The sequence below is a fragment of the Pristis pectinata genome, chromosome 5, assembly GCF_009764475.1.
Source record: "Pristis pectinata isolate sPriPec2 chromosome 5, sPriPec2.1.pri, whole genome shotgun sequence".
Classification (NCBI taxonomy): Eukaryota; Metazoa; Chordata; class Chondrichthyes; order Rhinopristiformes; family Pristidae; genus Pristis; species Pristis pectinata.
The window spans coordinates 105,367,055-105,388,393 of record NC_067409.1 but is presented as its reverse complement, the minus strand read 5'-3'; the positions used below and the strand labels follow the sequence as shown (position 1 = coordinate 105,388,393).

Below are 21,339 nucleotides of genomic sequence, written 5' to 3'. Positions count from 1 at the left end.
CTGATCTGCCATTAAACAAGTTAATTCCTTGTCTAATATACTTGTGCTGTTTTGTTTCATTTAGATGTTACATAACTCTAGCTCAGGCACTTGGAATGAGCATGGGAGGAGCACCTGCTGGACCAGCAGGGACAGGCAAGACTGAAACTACCAAAGACATGGGAAGGTGCCTTGGGAAATATGTGGTGGTTTTCAACTGCTCGGATCAAATGGATTTTAGAGGTCTTGGCAGAATCTTTAAAGGTGACAAATTAAATATAAATATGTGCTTATCCATCATACTTATACAATTTTTGTTTATATTAATCTGTTGTAAAAAAAAACATTGACAACATTTAAATGTATATTTCCTCTTGGCCACCTCCTTCATCTTCATGTGTGCCGAGAGAGCAGACAGGTGGTAGATTTAACAGTTTTTCTCTAATTGGCCACTAGATGGTAGACAAGCAACAAAATTTATGCACTAAGTTTTTCAGAAAGCCAACAGAATGCAAGGTCTCCCATGCAGGGTCTAATTTAATGCAACATCCCCACTAACTATTGGGGATCTCTGGCCCATGGATATTCAATGTGGAGAAGGAGTATTCAGGATGGTATTGAGAACCTTGAGTCCATCCACACAGAAGCCCAACGAATGCGCATCACCCCACAGACCTGTCAGTCACCTCTTACCCTTTCTTTGGAAGAGCCTTTCTTTTGATCCCAAAAGAATGCTTAAGCAGAAGAAAATTTTGCAAACTAATCTAGTCATTGTTTATTGAAAAGCAGAACGTTGCAGGTGCTGGAAATCTGAAATAAAAGTAGAAAAAAAACTGGAAATGCACAGCAGGTCAGGCAGCATTTGTGGAGGGGTAATTTTTCAGGTCAATGACCTTTCTTCAGATGCAAGCTCATTAACCTGAAACATTACCTGCTTTTTTCACAGATGCTGTCTGACATGCTAAGTATTCCCAACATTTCTGTTTTTATATTAGCCATTATTTATTGTTTTGTTTAAGTGCAAACTTGCATTTCTCTATTTTTGGGGATAATTTACTTTTTAGAACAATATAACTGTGATAGGTGACACAGTATTATTCGAGGGAATAAAAAGTTGTGGTCGAATTGTATTTTTAGCATGAAGCCTGCTGGAATCTGCAAATGGTTAAATGTTATGCTAACAACCTCTGAACATTAAGCAGAAAGTGTGAAAGCTTGAGATGCATTGTTCCTGTGCAAATGAAATGCTTCAAAAAAAATTTGCCCTGGAACAGTGGTGTGCATATTGCTTGGAACATGCAATGTGCCTTTACGTAACTGGTACATTTTTGCTATGTGAATTACCTTGTATTTTGCCTGCACCAGTTTTCAGGTGAAAAGAATACTTGCATTTATATTTGTAGCCTTTAAATAGGTTAACAATTTTCACTGTAACATTTTACGTAAATGGCCTTATGAAAGAAAATGGATATTTCCCATCTATTGCGGAAGCCCATTAGCTATCTTCAACACTTGCTGTACAATATGAGTTGTTATTTTCATAGGTCTAGCACAGTCTGGATCCTGGGGTTGCTTTGATGAATTTAATCGTATTGACCTACCAGTTCTGTCAGTGGCTGCGCAGCAGATTGCAATAGTATTGACATGCAAAAAGGAACGCAAGAAAAGTTTCATATTTACCGATGGAGATTCTGTAGAAATGAATCCTGAATTTGGAATATTTCTCACAATGGTAAGTGAAATTCAATTTTTGAAAAACATAAGGAACAAGAGTATGATAAAGCAGTTTGTGAAAGCATTTGAACAAACAGTACAATTAGCTGGTTTGGTATAAAGCACAGGGTGCTTGCTCATTGTCACATGTGATACTAATTTGAATATATTCAATATACAGTAATTAATCCTTGTACCCAGATGTGGCAGTCAAGAATAAACTTTGACCAGTTCCTTTCTAGTTCAGGAACATTAAAACTTTTTGTAGTGCCTTAAACTGATTTATCTTTTATCAGTTGACGCACCAAAAACCAGGGATTGAATTTAAGCACAAAATAGGAGCAGGAGTAAGCCACCTGGTCCCTCAGTGATCATGGCTAATCTGCCCAGGGCTCAACTCATTTTCTGTGACATTTCCCCATAGTCCTGAATTCCCCAATCTTTCAACGTTCTCTGCCTTTTCCTTCAATATCTCCAGTGATGTAGCCTCCATCTGCCTCTATGATAGAAAACTCCAGAAATTCAGAACTGAGAAGAAATTCTCACACACCTCAATTTTAGCTGATTGCTTCCTTATCTTGTAATAAGTTCTCCTTGTCTAAGATTCTCCCTCTAGTGGAAACGTGTCTACCCTGAGGATCTTGTATGTTTGAAAAAGTTTTCTGCTCATTCTTCTAAACTCCGAAGGATACATATCCAGTTTCTTTGGCTGATGTGATAAGACAACCCTCCTCTCCCAGGAATTATCATAGTGGATCTCTTCAGGGTTGCCTCCAAAGCTGGTATATCTCTTAAATAAGGGGACAAAAATTGTGCATAATACTTCCGGTGTGGCTTCACCAACACCCTGTGCAATTTTAGCAATTCCCGATTTCTGAACTCCAGCCGCGTGCAATAAAGGCCAATATGCTATTTGCCTACCTAACTACTTGATTCACATGTCTGCGAACATTTTGTGATTCATGCACAAGGACACATCCCTCTGTACTTGAGACATAGCAAGTGCATGTCATTGAAAGCTTTCTGTTTGTAGTATTTTTTGTTTATGATATTCATTGAAGAAATAAGAGCTGAAAGCCGAGGAGCAATGTTTCTTCCGCCAGTAAGTTCTAGGAACATTCAGTCAATGATGTAAAAGATTCTGAATCAATGTCTGTGGTGTAATGTTTACTTGTGATTTTTTTTTATTATTTTCATGAACCTCTGATCCAATATCACAAAAAGAATGTCTTGACTTGCTGTTGCCATGGGAGTTCTCCCTTGGCTCAATTTCTTATGTAAGCTTAATCTCTTTAAGACTACACACTGTACTGCTGTTTTATAGAAGTAATGGTGTCACCAGCCCTTTCCTTCAAGTTTATCTGACTCTTGGCCCTGAGTAACAAGCTTAAGCTCATCCTGACGCATCCGGCTTCCAAACTAACCTGAGGTACTTTTTCTAACTGGTCTCAGTCTGAGTATATAATCTCATTTTTCCTGCTCATTATGGTTTGGTCTTAGCCTCCACTTAGACCTTTCGGCATAATATTATGTTCCTACTTTGGCCTGAAGTACCTTCCAATGGCTGTTGTCTCTGTATCAGTCTGGAATATCCATCTGTTCATGCTCCTAAACTGATATTAACCGATTCCTTTCCTGTTCTCTGATTTCCAACCCTGTACTCGCCACAGAAAGATATTAGTTTGTGGGCAATAGTTATCTATGGTTTGAACTGAACAATGTAATGTAAATAGTTGTATTATATTGAGTGAGTATCATTATAATAGTGACTTCAACTAATTTATCCAATTTCTATGATAGCAGTATGGCTTTTTGGTCATATAAGAATGATAAAAAGTATGTATCTTGGTTAGATTGTTCAGTTATCAGGAACAATTCTTGTGTTTCTGAAATGTATTTTTAAATCTATAGAACCCTGGCTATGCTGGACGCCAAGAACTGCCTGAGAATCTGAAGATTAACTTCCGCTCTGTTGCAATGATGGTACCAGATCGTCAGATAATTATTCGTGTCAAGCTTGCTAGTTGTGGATTTATTGACAACATAACTCTTGCCAGAAAGTTTTTCACCCTGTACAAATTATGTGAAGAGCAACTCTCTAAACAGGTTTGTACACGTCAGACGACACACGAGCACTTGGTCAATGACATCCTTAGTCAAGACGAAACAAAAGGGTAAAGTTGCAATTTATCACATCATCCAATGGTATAAACCTGTTTATGTGTATTACATTCTAATTTATTATCCACTTTTTCTTCACTTGTGGGAGCAGCATCTGCTGTAATGGCTATTTAAATTAATTTCTTGCCTTCCATATCTGAGCTCGTCATTAAAAAAAAAACTTGAGTTAGTTTTTGATGGTGGATTTCCTTTTAATTCTGCCACAGGATGATAGGTGCGTATTGTGCAGCATTTATATTGCTGGAGCTATTAATCACAAAAATATTAATAAAACATTTTATTCTGTAACTGTTGTTTGAATCTAATCCACAATGTCTAGCATCTAAAAGCTGGAAGAATCATTTTCTTGAAGCCGATGTGGTGGATTTTGAAATCTGCGCAACGTATTTTTATTGACAGTTCTGGGAAAGCATTTGAGTAGCTGCATAATTTAAATTCAGATTTTTTACAAGTTTTGAATTCTGAAGAGTGATTTCACAAATTCCAGGCATGCAGCAGGGAATTGCAGTTGAAATGAGTGCATATCAAAGGATGTGCAATATGGTTTTGTAACCTTCTTACTGATCCACAGTTCATGAGCAGGCAGACTTTTGTTATAGCCACCAAATTAGTGAATTTACATTAAAAAAAATATAACCTGCAAATAAAGCTTTGCACAATTTGCCTTCACCAGGTGCATTATGATTTTGGCCTACGTAACATCCTGTCGGTGTTGCGAACACTTGGAGCTGCTAAACGAGCCAATCCCAATGATACAGAGTCTACCATTGTTATGCGTGTACTTCGTGATATGAACTTGTCTAAACTGGTAAGTTTCAACTCTGTTCTGGTTTGAGAGAAAACAGATTAGTAGAAATAACTTTAACACACAACCTAAAACTGACTTGGTATAAAATAATATATTTATTTATTAATCACATGTACATTGAAGCACACAGCGAAATGTGTCTTTTTGCATTACTGAGAATGTTCTGGGGGCAACCCGCAAGTGTCGCCAATCTTCCGGCACCAACGTAGCATGCCGACAGCTCCTAACCTGTAAGTCTTTGGAATGTGGGAGGAAACCAGAGCATCCGGAGGAAACCCACACAGACACAGGGAGAATGTACAAACTTATTACAGACAGTGGCAGAATTGAACCCAGGTTGCTGGCGCTGTAATAGTGTTATGCTAACCGCTACACTACCATGCCTTGTTTTGTCTAGAGTGAAACGATTTTCAGTAAATATCAGTCCAAAAGAAATGCACAGTTATTAAAGTTGTCTTTTATTGTATGGATTATGTACTGAATCTAAAGATTTTAAAGCTATTAATCCATTAATTTGTATCACTTTCCAATATGAAAATGATTATACAAGAATGTTTATAATCCCCAGTTATTTCTGAGCAATAAATAATAGTGCCAGTTATGTTTTTTTTTAGATTTATGACAGTAGTGAGTTTCTGCTTCAAAATATAATAGTTTGCTCTATATTACAACTATTTTATGGTTTAATCATTTCTTATAAGCTTTAAATATGACTAAAGTGACAAAATATTTATTTCTTCTTAGATTGATGAAGATGAACCACTTTTCCTCAGTCTGATTGAGGATCTATTTCCTGCTATTCAGCTGGACAAAGCAGGCTACCCAGAACTGGAAGCTGCCATAGACAAAAAGGTAAACTCTGCAAGTGCCTCATTATTTGGCTAATATTCGATGTGATGTGCCTTCATAATCATTATTTTTGAAAACAATGCATACCGTGGACAGAACATGTGATTCTGCTGCATCTATGAATATAAAATGTAAAAGAGGAGAATGTACAGATGAAAAGATTAATTATGTAAGTGTTTGATGGATGTCATCTGCAAAACAATGTGATTCCACACCCATTCACCAACCCAAACCTCATGGTAGTAAATGGTATTACAATCACTAATCCCTTCATAAATTTTCATTCTGTTGGCAAATGACTGAAAATTCATTTTGATTAGTCATGTAGAGCTCTCATCTCCCAAGTTCCCAAGGCACTTCCACCATCTGTAAAGCAAAGCCAGGACGTTGATAGATTGTTCTCCACTAGTGTGGATGAGTGCAGCTGCAATAATCAAGAAGCTCAACACCACCCACAAGACAGCTTCCTTGCTCATCAGGCAATACATCAACTTAAGCAGTCTGACTCTCCAGCACTGTCACATAGTGATTACAATCAAGATGTAATGGAGCAACTTACCCAGGTTTCTTCCGCAGTAACCATTAAAACAACCAAATCATCTGTCTTGAACAATGAAATCAACTGAATTGGTGACGTAGGTTGTGAAAAGCTGGAGTCCAAGCACTAACCCCTGCAAAAACCTGCTACTCACAGCCTGCCAATTTGAGAAAGATCTTTTTATTCCTGCTCATTGCTGTCCCATAACCAATTCTCAATCCATATCAGTACCTTATTCCCAATTCTGTGTGTTCTCACCTTGTTGACCAACAGTTAATCTATGTTGGACCTTGCTGAAAAGCCCTGAAAATCCAAATACAGCACATTCACTCATTCCTTCCGCCCTGTATTTATTTTGCTAGCCATATCCTCAAAGAATTCCAATAGATTAGTAAAACATGATTTTCTTCTCACAAACCTGTGCTGATTCTGCTTAATCCAATGATTCCTTTCTGAGCATTCTGTTATTACATCACTCATTATAGGGTCCAAATGCTTTTTCCACCACTTGCATTAAACTAACAGGTTGGCATTCTCTCTCCCTCCTTCCTTCCTTAAATACTGAGATCACATTTGTTACTTTCCAATCCACAAATCTTGAATCTACATAATTTTGAAATATGAATACCATAGTATCCACTGTCTGTTGCTGCATCTTTCAAAACTCTAGGATGTAGATCATCCATCCTTGGGATTTACCAAATTTCAAGCTTGCTAGCCTCTCGTACTATTTTTTGATTAATACTTATTTCCTTCATTTCTTCATTCCTGCAAGACCCTTGGTTCTGTCATATTTTTGACGGGTTTTTGCATCTTCTCCTGTGAGGAAAGACACAAAGTAATTGTTTAATCCCTCTGCCATTTCCACATTTGTCCCCTCCAGTCTTTTTTTTGTACATTTTTGCAAGTTCCTGCACTTGTTCTTTAATGTTGCTCGCCAACCTCTTCTCGTATTCTGTCTTGCCTTTTACTGATTTCTCGGTCCTTTGTTAGTAAATTGTAAAATGCTCCAACACCTCATGCCTATTGCTTTTTCTGGCAATTTTCAAACCTCTTCCTTTGATGTCTTTAATTTCTCTTGTCTCCCACAAATGAATTAATTTTCCTTTTGCACTTTTGTGCCTGAGAGGATTTTTTTTTACAATAGTTCATGCATTTTTAATACCCTAGGCCAAAGCCTGTCTGCCATCCAACTTTTCACTACTTTTTTTTTAACCTATCAGCCACAGCCAACCCTTTCCTCATACCTTCATACTTTCCTTTGTTAACGTTTATCATCCTAGTTTCGGATTAACTAATGTTACATTCAAACTTAGTGGAAAATTCTATCATATCATGGTCACTCTTCCATAAGTGGCCCTTTACAATAAGATTATCAAGTAACTCCTTAATACAGACAAGACCCTTGTTTTAGTCATGGATTTGAGTTCTGTATATATTGGGCAGGAGTTTCTGCATGAATGTGCTGGATGCTTTTTAGCCCAGTTTGCTCAGTATTGGCACAACTGGTGCATAGGACTGTGGAATTTTAAACACACTTGCTTTCAACACAAATTGAGATTCAGATTTCTTTTGTACAAGTTTTAAAAACGTAGTGCTAGAATACACATGACACCAACATGTCCTCTAAATGACTCAATGACCCTGGGACATTTCTGCCAACCATACTCATTTGCATTCCTTAAAGTAGGCACCAGAAATGGAGCTAGATCTTTTGTGCGCAGAGATCATGACTGGTATTTCTCAAGTTGTGAACAAACATTTTTCTTCATTTTCTTGAGAAACTGACCATTTACTCCAGCCAATCTATAGGTTAGATTTGCACGTTTCAAAGCAATTTGAGAAAACTTGAGTCGCTAACAGGTGGTGTGAATTAGTGTATTTTGTGTGATTAAACTCATTTTAAACTGCATTAATCATTTTTTCCAAATTATCATTCTGACATATAACTTTTTTTTAAAGGAAAATTAGAAAAAATGTGTTTTAGATGCTATATATAGGCCTTTAAACTGAAAAAAAACTAAATAGAGGAGAATGTGGGTTCAGTAAGAGGAAACAGAACAAGTTAAGGAGAAAGGACCAGGTGAGAGATAATAATGTGGGTAATTATAAGCCATCTATACACAAAAGGAGAGTGTGTATAATGGTAGGAGTATAACAGCAACTCAGTTCAAAGTAGCCACTTAATCTGAATGCACAAAGCATTCATAACAAAATCGATTAATGGATGGCATGAACAGAGATAAATGGATATAATCTTATAGTCATTACAGGGACATAATGGCAAAGTGACCAAAGCTGGAAACTGCATTTTCTAGGGTATTTGACTGTTCAGAAAGATTAAGAGGATGGATGAAGAGCAAGGGTAGCTTTGATAGCTTTGAGATGAGAAATAACCAAGAAAACAAATCACCGCTAGGATGGTGATTATACTGTTGGTCAGAGTTTCAATGAATATGAAGCTTGTCATACAGGTATTGCTGAAAGCATGAGCAATGTTAATCTTAACTTAGATTGAACAAGTCAAATTGGCTAGGTTACCTGAAGGACAAACCTGTGGAAAGCATTTGAGACAGTTTACCATAACAATATGTTGTAGATCCAATAGAAGAATAAACTATTTTACATCTGATCATGTTTAATGATACAGGATTAATTAGTGACATCATTGTAAAAGGTGCTTTTGGAAAGAGTGATTATAGCACAATAGAATTTCACATTCAGTTTCAGAATGACCAAAGTCCAAAACTGGGGCCTTAAAATAAAGGTGGGTTGCAGATAGGCAGTGGCAATATTTAAAGAAATATTTAATTATGTGTAAAGCTGAATACCTTTGAGGAATAAAGACTCTATAGAAAGGGAATCTCTCAGTGGCTAACTGAAGCAGTTATGGATGGTATTAGATTGAAAGGAAAGGTTTCTTTTGTTGCAATGAAAAGTGGTAAGCTTGAGGATTGGAAAAATTTTAGATATTAGCAAAGGATGACTAAAATTCTTAAAGAAGGAGAAAATAGAATAATACGCTAAAAATTTATTATTATTAACGAAAGAAAGAAAACATAGAATCTTGGGCCAGTTACCTTAACATCTGTCATGGAGGAAATGCTGAAGTTCATCACTGAGGAAATAGTAATAGGACATTTTAAAATGTTTACATGGTTTTATGGAAGTGAAATTGTGTTTGACGCTCTATTAGTTCTCTTTGAGGATGTAACTAGCAGGATGGATAGAGAGGAACCAGTGGGTGTTATGCATTTGGATTAAGGGATTTGATCTGGTGCCAAATAAAAGGTTTCTCTACAGGATAAGGATTCATAGTATTGAGGGTAATATATCCGCATGAATAGAGGATTGACTGACAGACAGAGACTAATTGTGTTGTTTTTGGGTTGGCTATTAATAAGCATATTTGAGGCTGAGATAGAAAGCTTAATGGTCTTATATGCGAATTGAGGGTTATGACGATTAACAGGAAAATAGATTTTGCACAAAAATCAGGTCAGCTTTGATCTTATTGAATAGTGATGCAATCTTAAGGGACTGTTCTTCGTCCTATTTCATATGTTCTTATGAAACAGCTTGATTCATGGTTTTGAAATTGGTGATGTGACAGGTGGGGTGCCACAGGAATCAGTGCTGAGTTCTCAAATACATCAGTATTAATACATAAATCAAATAAACCTGTATTAATAACTTAGAGGAAGGAACTGTGTATATTCAAGTTTATTGATGATACAAATATAGGTGGAAAAGCAAGTTGTGGAGAGGACATTAGAAATAGATGAAGGGAGATGGACAGGTTGAGTGAGTGGACAAAAAGATGGGTGGGGTTTAATGTGAGGCTATTCATTTTAATGGGAAGGATCAAAAACCTGTTTATTTAGTTAAATAACTGAACACTTATTTAGAGAGATATGAGTGCCTGTGTTCAAGAAATAAAGTTAGCCATCAGGTATATCAAGTAATTGCAATGGTACTTTTTGCTTAAGGGATGCTTAAAAGTATGTAAGTCTTAAAAGCTGCACAGGGCCTTGGTGAGATCACATCTGGGGTACTACGTAAAGTTTGGAATCCTTATTTAAGAAAGGATACGCTTGGAGCGAGGACGGTTCTCCTCCCTGGGTGGAGAATTTAGATCAAGAAGGTACAGGATCATTATAGAGGAAATAGGATGAGGGCTTTTTCTTTGAGTGCTGTGAATATTTGGAACTCGCTATCCAAAAATGCAATGGTCCTTGGGCATATTCAAGTCTTAGATTTAAGGACTATGGGGATATCAAGGGATATCATGATCAGCACAAAACTGGCCAGGATCAGTGCCCAAGACCACTGTTGAATAGCGGAACAGGTTCAAGGGTCCAAATGGTGCTTGGCTGCTCGTATTTCATATTTCATGAGCAGCCTGATGGAGCTGGTCCATGGCAGTTTTCAAACTTGGTGGTTTACAAGTAATTTGAGCAGACCCTTGCATTTTTTTTTGAAAAAAGCACTTGCAAATGGGCACAATTTTTGGACATAATTTTTTACCAAAATTGCCATTTATACCTGATTGTGAGATGTATTAATCTGTGTGGCTGCACTGTTTGGTTATCCACAATATGGCCACTTGCGTAGTAGAACTTTAAAATAACTAGAGTTTTTTAAGTCTTGAATTTCTGATCACAAAAGTAAAAGCGAAAGTTATATATACGTACCATTGTAAATTTACAGTATCCTGAAAATATATTTGGTTCTATTTAGATTGAAGAAGCAGGGCTTGTCAGTCATCCTCCATGGAAACTCAAAGTTATTCAGCTGTTTGAGACACAAAGAGTAAGACATGGAATGATGACATTGGGACCCAGTGGAGCTGGTAAAACCACTTGTATCCACACATTGATGAAAGCCATGACTGGTAAAGTGGAAATGGATAAAGAGTCATTTAAATCTTTGAGTGATTCTTATTTCTAGATAAAATGTATTTTATGTTTAATCTTTAAAATATTGGACACACTGAAGTGACAATTTTTGGACTAAAGTATAAGATAAGAATCTTTAATTGTACCTAGTGTAAACCTGTGGTAAGAACTGTATTACATCAAAGATCTAAAATGAACAGAATTATAGAAGGAACCATCTCAATGATGCTTTGACTATTTCAATCAAGATATTCTAATCTTGTACAGATCTTTAATTAGGTCATTTTTTGAATTACTTTTAGCATTTCTTGGGATGTTGGCTTCATAGCACAGTCCGCATTTAAGGGCTATTCCCAATTGTCCTTGAAAAGACATTCCCACAGTGCTGCTGGTTAAAAGTTCCAGGATTTTGATCCAGTCAAAATATAAGAATGGTAATATATTTCCTTTCTAGGGAAGGCATGTATCTTGACAGGGAACTTGTAGTCAGTGATGTTCCTTGGCACTTGCTCCCCTTGGCTTTCTGGGAGACATCTGTCGGCACTGGAGTTGCTGCAGTGCTTGTTGAAATTAGCATACACTGCAATAACTGCACCAGTAGAAGAAGGAGTACTTAGGCTGGTCGACTAGTTTAACCTGGATGATGTCAAACTGCTTGAATGTAGTTGGAGCTGCACTTATCCCGTCAGACGGAGTCCAATGTATTCCCGATTGGTGTTTTGTAGATGATGGAAAGACTTTAAAGAGACAGGAGGTGACCTTGCTCCATCATTCAGTAAGATCATGGCAGAACTGATCTTGGCCCTACCTCCAAGATCCTGCCAGTTCCCTATAAACCTCGTCTCCCTTGTTATCTGTTCCTCAAATATATTCAATGATCCAGCCGCCATAGCTCTCTGGAGTAGAGAATTACCAAAGGTTCGTATCCTCTTGGAGAAGCAATTTAAATTGCCCATCCCTTGTTCTGAAACTGTGCTCCTGATTGTAGATTCCACCATTAGGGGAAACATCTTCACAGTAATCTACCTCATCAAGCCTCCTCAGAATTTTGAATATTTCAATGTGATCATCTCTCATACCTCTAATCTCCAAGGGCCACAAATTGCTCACCTTTACCTCTTGAGTCAAATCACTCAATCCCAGGAATCATCCTGTGAATCTTCTTTGAACTCCCCCCAATGCAAATATATCTCTTGTTAAATAAGGAGACAAAGAATGTACTCTAGGTGTTGTGTCGTCAACAAACTGCGCAGTTCTAGAAGGTGCCTTTGCAATAAAAGCCAACATACTATTTGGCATCTTACTTGCACCTGCATGCTAAGTTACTGTGTTTCATGCACGAAAATACACAATGACATTATGTTCTCTCTGGCCATTCATACAAGATTCTACTTTTATATTCTTCCTGCCCAACTGGGTAACCTCTTACGTTTCCAAATTTTTGCTCATTGTCTCAACCTATCAGTTTTCTTTTTGCAGGCATTTAGCAGGGATTTTTGTGTTTGTGTGCGAGTCTGGAACATCCTGGCACTTAAATGAGTAAACACCAGCAGTTCAGTGTGGAGCTGTTAGTATTTCCCAGCAATTTCTGGCCCATTGAAAACAACTACTTTGAATCTTAAAGCAAAAAAAACTGCAAATGCCATAAAAATGAAATAAAAGCACTTGCAAAATTTCTGCTCTACCCCCTCATCTCCCATCCAGAACACTTTCCACCCTCCACATTCAATGGATCATTACGAGCAAATGGATAGGAAGCCATGGGAGATTTCAGAAGATGGTACTTTTTTTGTTAAGCAATATGTCTAAATTCCTCTGGTGAAAAATTCTTTCAACATTCTCTGCAATCAGAATACAGGATCAAATACATTCTACTCTTTTCAATTATTAGTATAGATTTTGGATAATGACAATATTGATGTAGGATTTCAGTTATTACCCTTCCATTTGGCTGGAACGTTTATATTAAATCCATGCTTTGAGGTTGACGAGTCCTGCATGAATTATAATCCAATAAGATTAATGGAAGGGAAATGATGCATGCAGCACAAGCACAGCACAAATTATTCATGTATTTTGATTGCACAAAGTTCTGCAATAGGAGAATTAATTGCAAAACAAACCATAAATGGAATAACTTAGACGAAGTGCACACTGAAGACTAGAATGTGAATGTGTGTTATTATATTTCCATTTCATCACCAATCTTCTCATTTTACAGATTGTGGTCAACCACACCGTGAGATGAGAATGAATCCAAAAGCCATCACTGCCCCTCAAATGTTTGGCCGGCTGGACGTAGCTACAAATGACTGGACAGACGGTATATTTTCAACTTTGTGGAGAAAAACTCTTAGAGCAAAGAAGGGTAAGAAAGCAACTATGTACTGTACCTTCAGTAAGGCCCAGGAAGCAAAATACTAAAGCTTATGCACTTGTAATTCTCTGTGACACCTGGTTCTTGAGCTGTCCATTAGTAGGAATAACAGCTTATCTAACCCACTATATTGTGCACACCATCAAATCTCCTCTCAATTGTTTTTTCCACATTAACAACTTCCTAAAAAATGTGGCAAGCAGTATGGGTTGTCTCTAAGCACTAGAATCTTGTGGATGCAAAAACAAGCATGCCAAATTATTTCCAGTTGAGGGAGTGTAAATTAATGAGACAAGAAATTCAGCTGTCCAGGCAGTCACACAGTATTTCTCATCGAGAAATATGATGTCTTTCAAGACATCAAATGGGCATCATTGATGTCTTTTCACAGCTAAAAATTAATAAGTCACTGTGTTCTTGGAATATATGTAATCACAAAGGGGAGGTGGAAGGGCTCCACCACACCACATAGAACTTACTTGCTCAAAGAGATCCATATTATGTTGCCCTAAAGCCTACTATGAAGCACTGTAGATTGTCCATTGGAGATAGCTAGCGTGACTATGAGGTGAACATTCAGGTGGAGGCAGCTCATAGCTATCTCCGCAGTATAGCATGCCGTTTGGCGTACGTGATAATATGGTTGCATTATCCGTGCAAATGTTTTGCACCCATTTGAAGTTTTAGGCATACCTTACCACTCACTCACTGTGGAACTGGTGTTAACCTGAGCCTGCCAAAGGGTCAAAGGGGTGTGCATCTCTGAGAAAGGCTTCCATGGATTCTGAAGAGCTGCCGGGTTCACAGAAAAAGGAGTGTGTCTGTTCTATTTTAAGATACTTTGACCACTTTCCACAGAAAATGTTTCTGAGACGAGTTGTTTTTAATGTTGGGCTTTTAAAAGGATATTGTATTCATTTCTTTAAAAAGGACCTGAATTGTTGGTGATTAAGGTGTTGTTGCGTTAGCATTGATATTTACCCCGAGCACCATGACTCAATTAATTGAAGTGTCTCTGTAATTTAAAAAAAAATGTTTAAAATCCCTTGAGATAAAAGCAGACACGTGCCGAGGTTGTATTAGATTCAGAATGCTGCAAGGCAGTCAGGCAGCAAGGAATGTGGTATGGTGGATAAGCAGGGAGTACAGATAAAGATTATCTTGTTTATGTCAAACCAGACAGCCAGCTGAAAATGTGGCATTTCTTTATTTTGCTCTATTAAACTAAGATAAGTTCCACTTTCTGAATTAAGTGAGTCTAATCTTAACTGCTGTTTGAAATGTTGATTTTACTGTGAAATAGAGGTTATTGAGTGGTATCATGTTCTCCTGTACTTAATTGCTCCCTCTAAATGCGAGTTAGAGATTGACTAAGTACAAATGCAAAAGACACGAGTATCTTGTTTAGGTTACGTGACAATCTCATTATTACCCTCCTCAGTAAACACTGACTTGCAATGGACATCAGTCTGGATCAGTCAAAACTGAATTCAGGGAAGTATCCAGGGAAACAGCCAATATTATCATCCAGCACAGCATGTCCTATCTATGGGATGCATGGGAGCAGGTCACCAAATCATATTTGGCAAACTTCCAAGACCTGCCACCTTCACCAGCTAGATGGGTGGACAGTGGCAGTACGTAAATGGGAACACCACCATCTCATTTTACCTCAAAGAAATGCACCGTTCGGATGTACATTGCTGTTCCTTCGTTGTTGCTGGGTTAGAATTTGGGCACTCCCTACCTAATGATATTATGAGTATTACTTCTTCATGTGGATTCCAGTGATCAAGAAGAATTTCCCTCTGTCATTCACCAGCCCACCTTCCTTTCCTCACTGCCAACTTGCTTCTCGAGGACAACTATGAATGTATAAAAAATGCTGGTCATGCCCATGGCAATCACATCCCAGAGATTAATTTTTAAATTCCATTTTTCCTGGATCAAGAAGAGAGTGTCAGCCAATTGGATGGAGACAGGGTCAAATTGTCTGGACACACCACAGATGTAGATGACCTTCTGAGTAAAGGAACTGGTTTCTTTACTGACACTCTTTCAAGATGAAATGAATGTAAATACGATAGAAACAACAACAGCTTCCCCCAACAAAATCTGGATGATTTCACCAAAAGAAATGAAGTGTGGAGGATGCTTAATTTATGTATATAACATCAGTCAGTAATTTACAGCAATGTGATTTCCTGACTTGGTTGGTAGTGGAATTACCTCTTCATCTCCACTCTTTCTGGGAATGACTTTCTCACCACATGCAGTCTAGAAGATCTCACTCCTATGAGAAGAATGTTATTCTTTTATCTATAATATATCTTAATATTGGTTTCTTTTTTTATCTTGTTGTATATTGAGTTTGGAAAGTCAATTGCCAGTATTATTGAAGCAGTGGGATCAAATTTCTTTAGCAGTACTTTCAGACATCTTATGTAAATTGAATAAAATTGAATAAAAGATTGTCAGAATGAGGGAATGGAAATATCCTTGTGCTGATTCAGTAAATTGTCACCCTTGGCTCATCAGTAATATTTCCCATGTCGTGGAAGCCATGATGAGATTCACTGCTGCCTTCTATGCACCAGCACAGCCTTTAGTCGATTGAAAGAAAGGGCATTTGCAGATCAAGACCTCAGACCTGGCACAAAGTTCACAGGCTACCAGGCAGCGGTTTTCCCTGTCACCCTCTGCTTCTGAGATCTGGACTGCCTACAGCAGGCACCAGAAAGATACCACCAAAGCTCTTACTACAAAATACTCCAAATTCACTGGAAAAATATGCAAACCAATGTCAGCATCCACTCCCAGGCCAACATCCCCAGCACTGAGGCTCTAGTTACACTCATTTGGCTATGTTGGGCAGACCACGTTGTTCATGTGTCTGATACCAGATTCCTGAAGCGTGCACACTATTTTGACCTCGAGAAACAGACACACTAGTATCAGATGGACAGTGGAAATGCTCAAAGCTTCCTTTGAAGAAATGCAACATCTCAACTGATTCCTGGGAATCTTTGGCTCATGATCACTAAAAAGGTAGAGATGGAGCAAACAGGATGGTACTGAGTGCTTCTAGTTCATGCATGGGATGCATACAGAAACCCCATATAGGCAGCAGAAGGAATGCATCAGCTCACAAACTACCCAGCTGCTCCATCAAGCACCTTCTGCCCTATTTGTGGAAGAGTCTGCAGTTTTCACAGTAGCCTCCGAACCCAAAAACTGGGGCCTAAGCAACTCATCCTTGATCCCAATGGACTGCCGAGGAAGAAAGAAGTAACTGACACTTCTGAAGCAAGAAGTTGTTGATGGATGCCCCACTCCAGAGATCTAGGTGGCTGATATTTTGTTAGTGGATGTCAGGAATGCCTTCTTTCTCCATGTTATACCATGTCTCCGTTTTCCCTCTCAGATGAACAAAAAATATTCATTCTTTTGTGGTCCTTAGCAATATTTACAATGTAATCAGCATCATTTACACAGCTAAACTGACCATTTACTTGATCACTGCTGTGTGCAAAAGTGACTACAGTTCAAAACAAAACATTGTGGCAATAGAGTATGCTGGATATTGCGAGACATCCCCTATATCCAAAAAAAAGTTATATTTCTTTTGAACTTTAGAGTCAGATAATCAAGTTTTGTCAATCCAAATCAATTTTTGAAGTGTACTTAAATGAATAGTCTGCAAGCAATTGAAAGCAATAGAAGTTTGAGCAGAAAGACTCATTAAGAGTCAGGACAAATTATATTGCTTGGGGACAACTTTTGACTTCAGTGGGAGAAAGCTGCTGCTATCAGCAGCCACTTGCAAATGCAGCTGATTTTTTTTATCACTTAAATGTGATTCTTGGTTTTGCACCTTCCATGGAGAGATATTTATGTTTGTAATTTCTGTTATTATGGTGCTTCATTGCTTCTATTCGTTTAATTATATGTTGGTTATGAAATCTATTTGGCAACTTAAATCCTAATCTGTGGTTTGGGGAAACATTTATTTGCAGCATCTTCCCATAAAGAATATGATGAAGGCAAGTTACACAGCACACTAGTTGAAATGCACTAACAAATGCTCTTTGTTTAATTTCTGTACTATTATCTAAATATTGGTCATAGAGAAATAAAACCATTGAATGAGCATCATTGGGTTGCTAAAGATGGGAAAAATATATTAATTCAGCGTTACGACATCCAGCATTGTACCATTCTGCAACAATCTATAAAATTACCTTCGTTTTTTTGCCAGCACTAGTAGGAAGTTTTGTACTCAACACCTGCCCCCCCACAACTCGCACACCTCCCGCAGCTATCCATGTCTCTCACCATTGTCACTCAGAGTAAAATTAGCTATATGATAATTTCTGCAGAAATATAGACAATTTTGAAAGCTGAGCACAACGATGCAAATTACATCTTATAAACATGGTCCGTAAAGATCTTCACAGTCATTGGAGACCTGAAGCTTTCATCTCATCAGTGTATTGAGTAGAGCCCATATTCCAGAGACTGAATGTTGTACTTGACGAAGTGTGGTACATTGTCTGGGGATTTGAATTTTTAATTTGATTCATCATTTGGTATCTCAGTATGTGTTGCTTTGACCATTTTTACCCAATTACATCTGCATGAAACATATTGAAAAGTGTTCAAGAAGCTGCTGTAATGCATGCTTATTGTTGTTGATTTCTTCCACTATCAAAGTACTTTAAAGCAAAACTAAGGGTTTTGTGTTAAAATGCTATGGCCTAGAAAGTGTTTTGTGGTATTAAAAATTTATGGCATGTTAAAGGCTGTATCAGTTGGAGAGCTGCTGCTGCAAAATTGAGTAATGCCTGGGGCATCCAAATCATTGACTGCTCCCAATTTTTTATACTTTTTTTTCCTTTGTACACTGCATTGCATGCAAAATAAGGGGGAGAGGGAAGGAGGATCAGTTGTCAGGAGCTCCGTTAGAGTAAGGGGAAGAAAGGTTTGGAGCTTGTCCAGAGGTTGATGCCTGGGAACAGTGTTTGCTGGTGATCATTGCTTGGGTTTTGAGATTGGGGCTTAGGGCATGGTAGTTTGGGAACTCGGGGAGGTTGTAGGAGGCATGTTAGTTGGCACAGAAAGGGCAAAGTGGGATGGGCTACTAGGGTCAAGTTCCCAGAACAGAATGATGTTGTCACATGTACGACTGGTGCAGATATCAATTGATGAATGGCAACCAGAAGTGTGTGATTGAATGACCGGAGTGGTGTAATTCATTCTGGGAAATGGCCACAATAATCCCACCGGAAAGCAGTGAATTTCAGATGTAGAGTTGCTGGGCTGGTAAGTTTTAAATATTATGAACAACTGCGAATCATGTCAGCATTTAAGCTAAAGATCGTATCATATTTGTAATTCTTATTGATGGCAGAATTAAATGTGGAACTAAAGCCAGCTGTTCCTTTTCATGCAAGGATGAAAATGGGCAAAGCAGATTAATGAGTGATTGATTCAAATGAGGAAAATAGAAACAGAAACTGCAGGAAATACTCAGCAGTTCTGGTGGCATCTGTAGAGGGAGAAACAGAATTAAAGTTTCAGTTTCATAACTTTTCAGCAGACATCATTCCATTTGCTACTTGCTATTTTTATTTTGAATGTCCAGCAAAAGCAATATTTCACTTTTGTAGAATGAGTGCGCTGAGCTGTTCAATCCTCATTGTGTTTGACCTTGATGTATGGTGATTCTTCAGTATGTAGTGAGAAACTATTCAAGTGATGCTGGAGGTGCTGTACTTTGGTTGTCATTAATTCAAGGCCCAGCCATCTGTTTTAATATTCTGACAAGGTGGAACTCTTGTCAGAATACAAGGAAGTGCAAGGAATTCTAAAGCAACGGCAAACATTGTCCATTCAATAACAGCACCAAGATTAGAGTAACTGATAATTGGTCTTATGCTGTGGGTGCTCCTTTGCAAGGTAAAGAGAATTACAACATTTCTTGCCTATGCAAAAATTTGTTCAGTGTTTCAGAAGTAGTTTATTCTATATATGGAAATTGGAGACCTTTCTGAGAGGTAGGATACAATGCAATAGAAATGCATGGGGAATTAAATTGGAGATGCTGGAAGATGCATGCAGTTGCTGACAGTAGGATGTAATGATTTGAATGCTGGCAGCTTTTGAAGTTACCTCGCAGCGATTGAAGAGGAGGTGCATTACATCAGGAACTCGTGATGGGAGTCTTTCTCGATGCCACGGCATCTCGGAAGAGGAGATGGCACAGGCAAAAGTGAAAGCCAGAATTTCCAATCTCTCTGTGAATGCTTTCTTGGACACCAGGTGGAAACGAGAAGAGAAGTCATCTTTTCCCTCTGGAGATACCAATTAAATTCAACCAGAGGAGTCAAGTCTCAAGGACCTGCGTGCTGTATCAAAAGCTGTTTAATTATCTGGTGCCTGGTAAAGCCCAGTGAGTACATCATCAAACCCCATCTCTCACTAATTGCACCACTAATCTCAAAAAACTGGTTAATGTAAGCTATCCCATCAGTTACCTACCAACAATATCTATCAATCAGGGCTGGTACCTTACATTGTAATTCCCCAAATTAACATTAGACAGCTAATTTTACTCGAGCCACAATGTTGAGTAACGTGTTGGTGAGTGGGGGACCAAAACTTCCTCCCAGTTCTGGCAGAAAAGATGTTTGAAAGATAATTTTACAGATTATTGCAAAATGGTTCAGTGCCGGATTTCGTAACTCTGAGTCGATACATTATTCCCATCTTCAGCAACTCAATAGTTTCTTGGATATTGAATGACAATGGTGCACCTTGTTATCATATTTCCAGCATGCAAGAGTGGCCTGTGTGGAATATGGCAGATGGCTTAAATTGCTAAACTAACTATGCAAGCAGCATGCATAATCTGATCAAATCAGCACCTGTGGCATCCAATCACGAGGGCTGATGTAGCCCAATTCTGTGGCCTTGTGAAATGATTGACAGGTCAGAGAGTAAACACTTTGGGTCAATGGAATGATTTGTACAATAAAGAAAAGGCCATAGTCCTGGTCTGTGATTTACAAAAGTAAGGCAGCAAATGCAGTTTTAATACTTTGGAAGAATACAGGATAACAAACTACATTCATCTCATAGTAAAACAAAATAGTACTGATCCATAGATCCTTGTGTGTTAATTCTTATCTCATACTGCAGGAGAACACATCTGGATTGTACTGGATGGGCCCTGTTGATGCCATCTGGATTGAAATTTAAACTCAGTACTTGATGATAACAGAACACTTACCCTGCAAATGGTGATCGCATTCCCATGGCTGCAAACTGTAAAATTGTATTTGAGCCACACAACATAGACAATGCATCACCTGCAACGGTTTCACGCAATGGCATGGTCTTCATGAGTTCATCAGTCTTGAACTTCATCCCTGTTCTTGAGGTATATAAATAATTTCAGTTTCTATTTTCTTTGACATTGAATAAGCCATTGAATTATTAAAACTCAGTAAATAATTCATTTTGTTGAAACTATTTTTTGTCAGATTCTTGCATTGAATTTTACTAGTGGTAACTTTACTGGAAGATTTGGAGAACAGCATGAGTGCTTTCTTCAACTCTTCCTGTGGATCTTCAGTTGAAGCTATGACAACCCATTAAGCTAACCCCCACAGAAAGTCAATGATTTCACTTTGAACAAAGCTATTATTCTAAGTCGAAATTGATTACGTATCTGCAGACAAAGTTAATAATTCTATGCAGAAATAAATTACTGGAATTTTCAACCAGCAAAGTAGAAAAACATGGGAAACTAATACCCTGCCTAATTAAAGTTAATGGAAAGGAAGCTTGGTGGGATGGATGGTACACCACTTCGGAAAATATGTGGTGTACCATCCATATTGGATAAATACATGGAACTATGATATTGTGGTTCTTGCAGAGACTTGGCTGTCAACTGGACAGGAATAGATACTGAATATTCCTGGATTTCAGT

At 38.0% G+C, this 21,339-nt stretch overlaps 1 protein-coding gene across 1 annotated transcript in view; it reads left to right on the top strand.

The window, feature by feature from the left end:
• Nucleotides 1-21,339, top strand: part of dnah5 (dynein, axonemal, heavy chain 5) — a 176,787-nt gene that overhangs the window by 80,001 nt on the left and 75,447 nt on the right. The window contains 9 exon segments of the mRNA XM_052016973.1: nucleotides 65-243; nucleotides 1,524-1,711; nucleotides 3,604-3,798; nucleotides 4,547-4,681; nucleotides 5,426-5,533; nucleotides 10,809-10,962; nucleotides 13,188-13,334; nucleotides 20,544-20,633; nucleotides 20,636-20,784. Of these exon segments, the coding sequence (XP_051872933.1) occupies nucleotides 65-243; nucleotides 1,524-1,711; nucleotides 3,604-3,798; nucleotides 4,547-4,681; nucleotides 5,426-5,533; nucleotides 10,809-10,962; nucleotides 13,188-13,334; nucleotides 20,544-20,633; nucleotides 20,636-20,784 (1,345 nt within the window).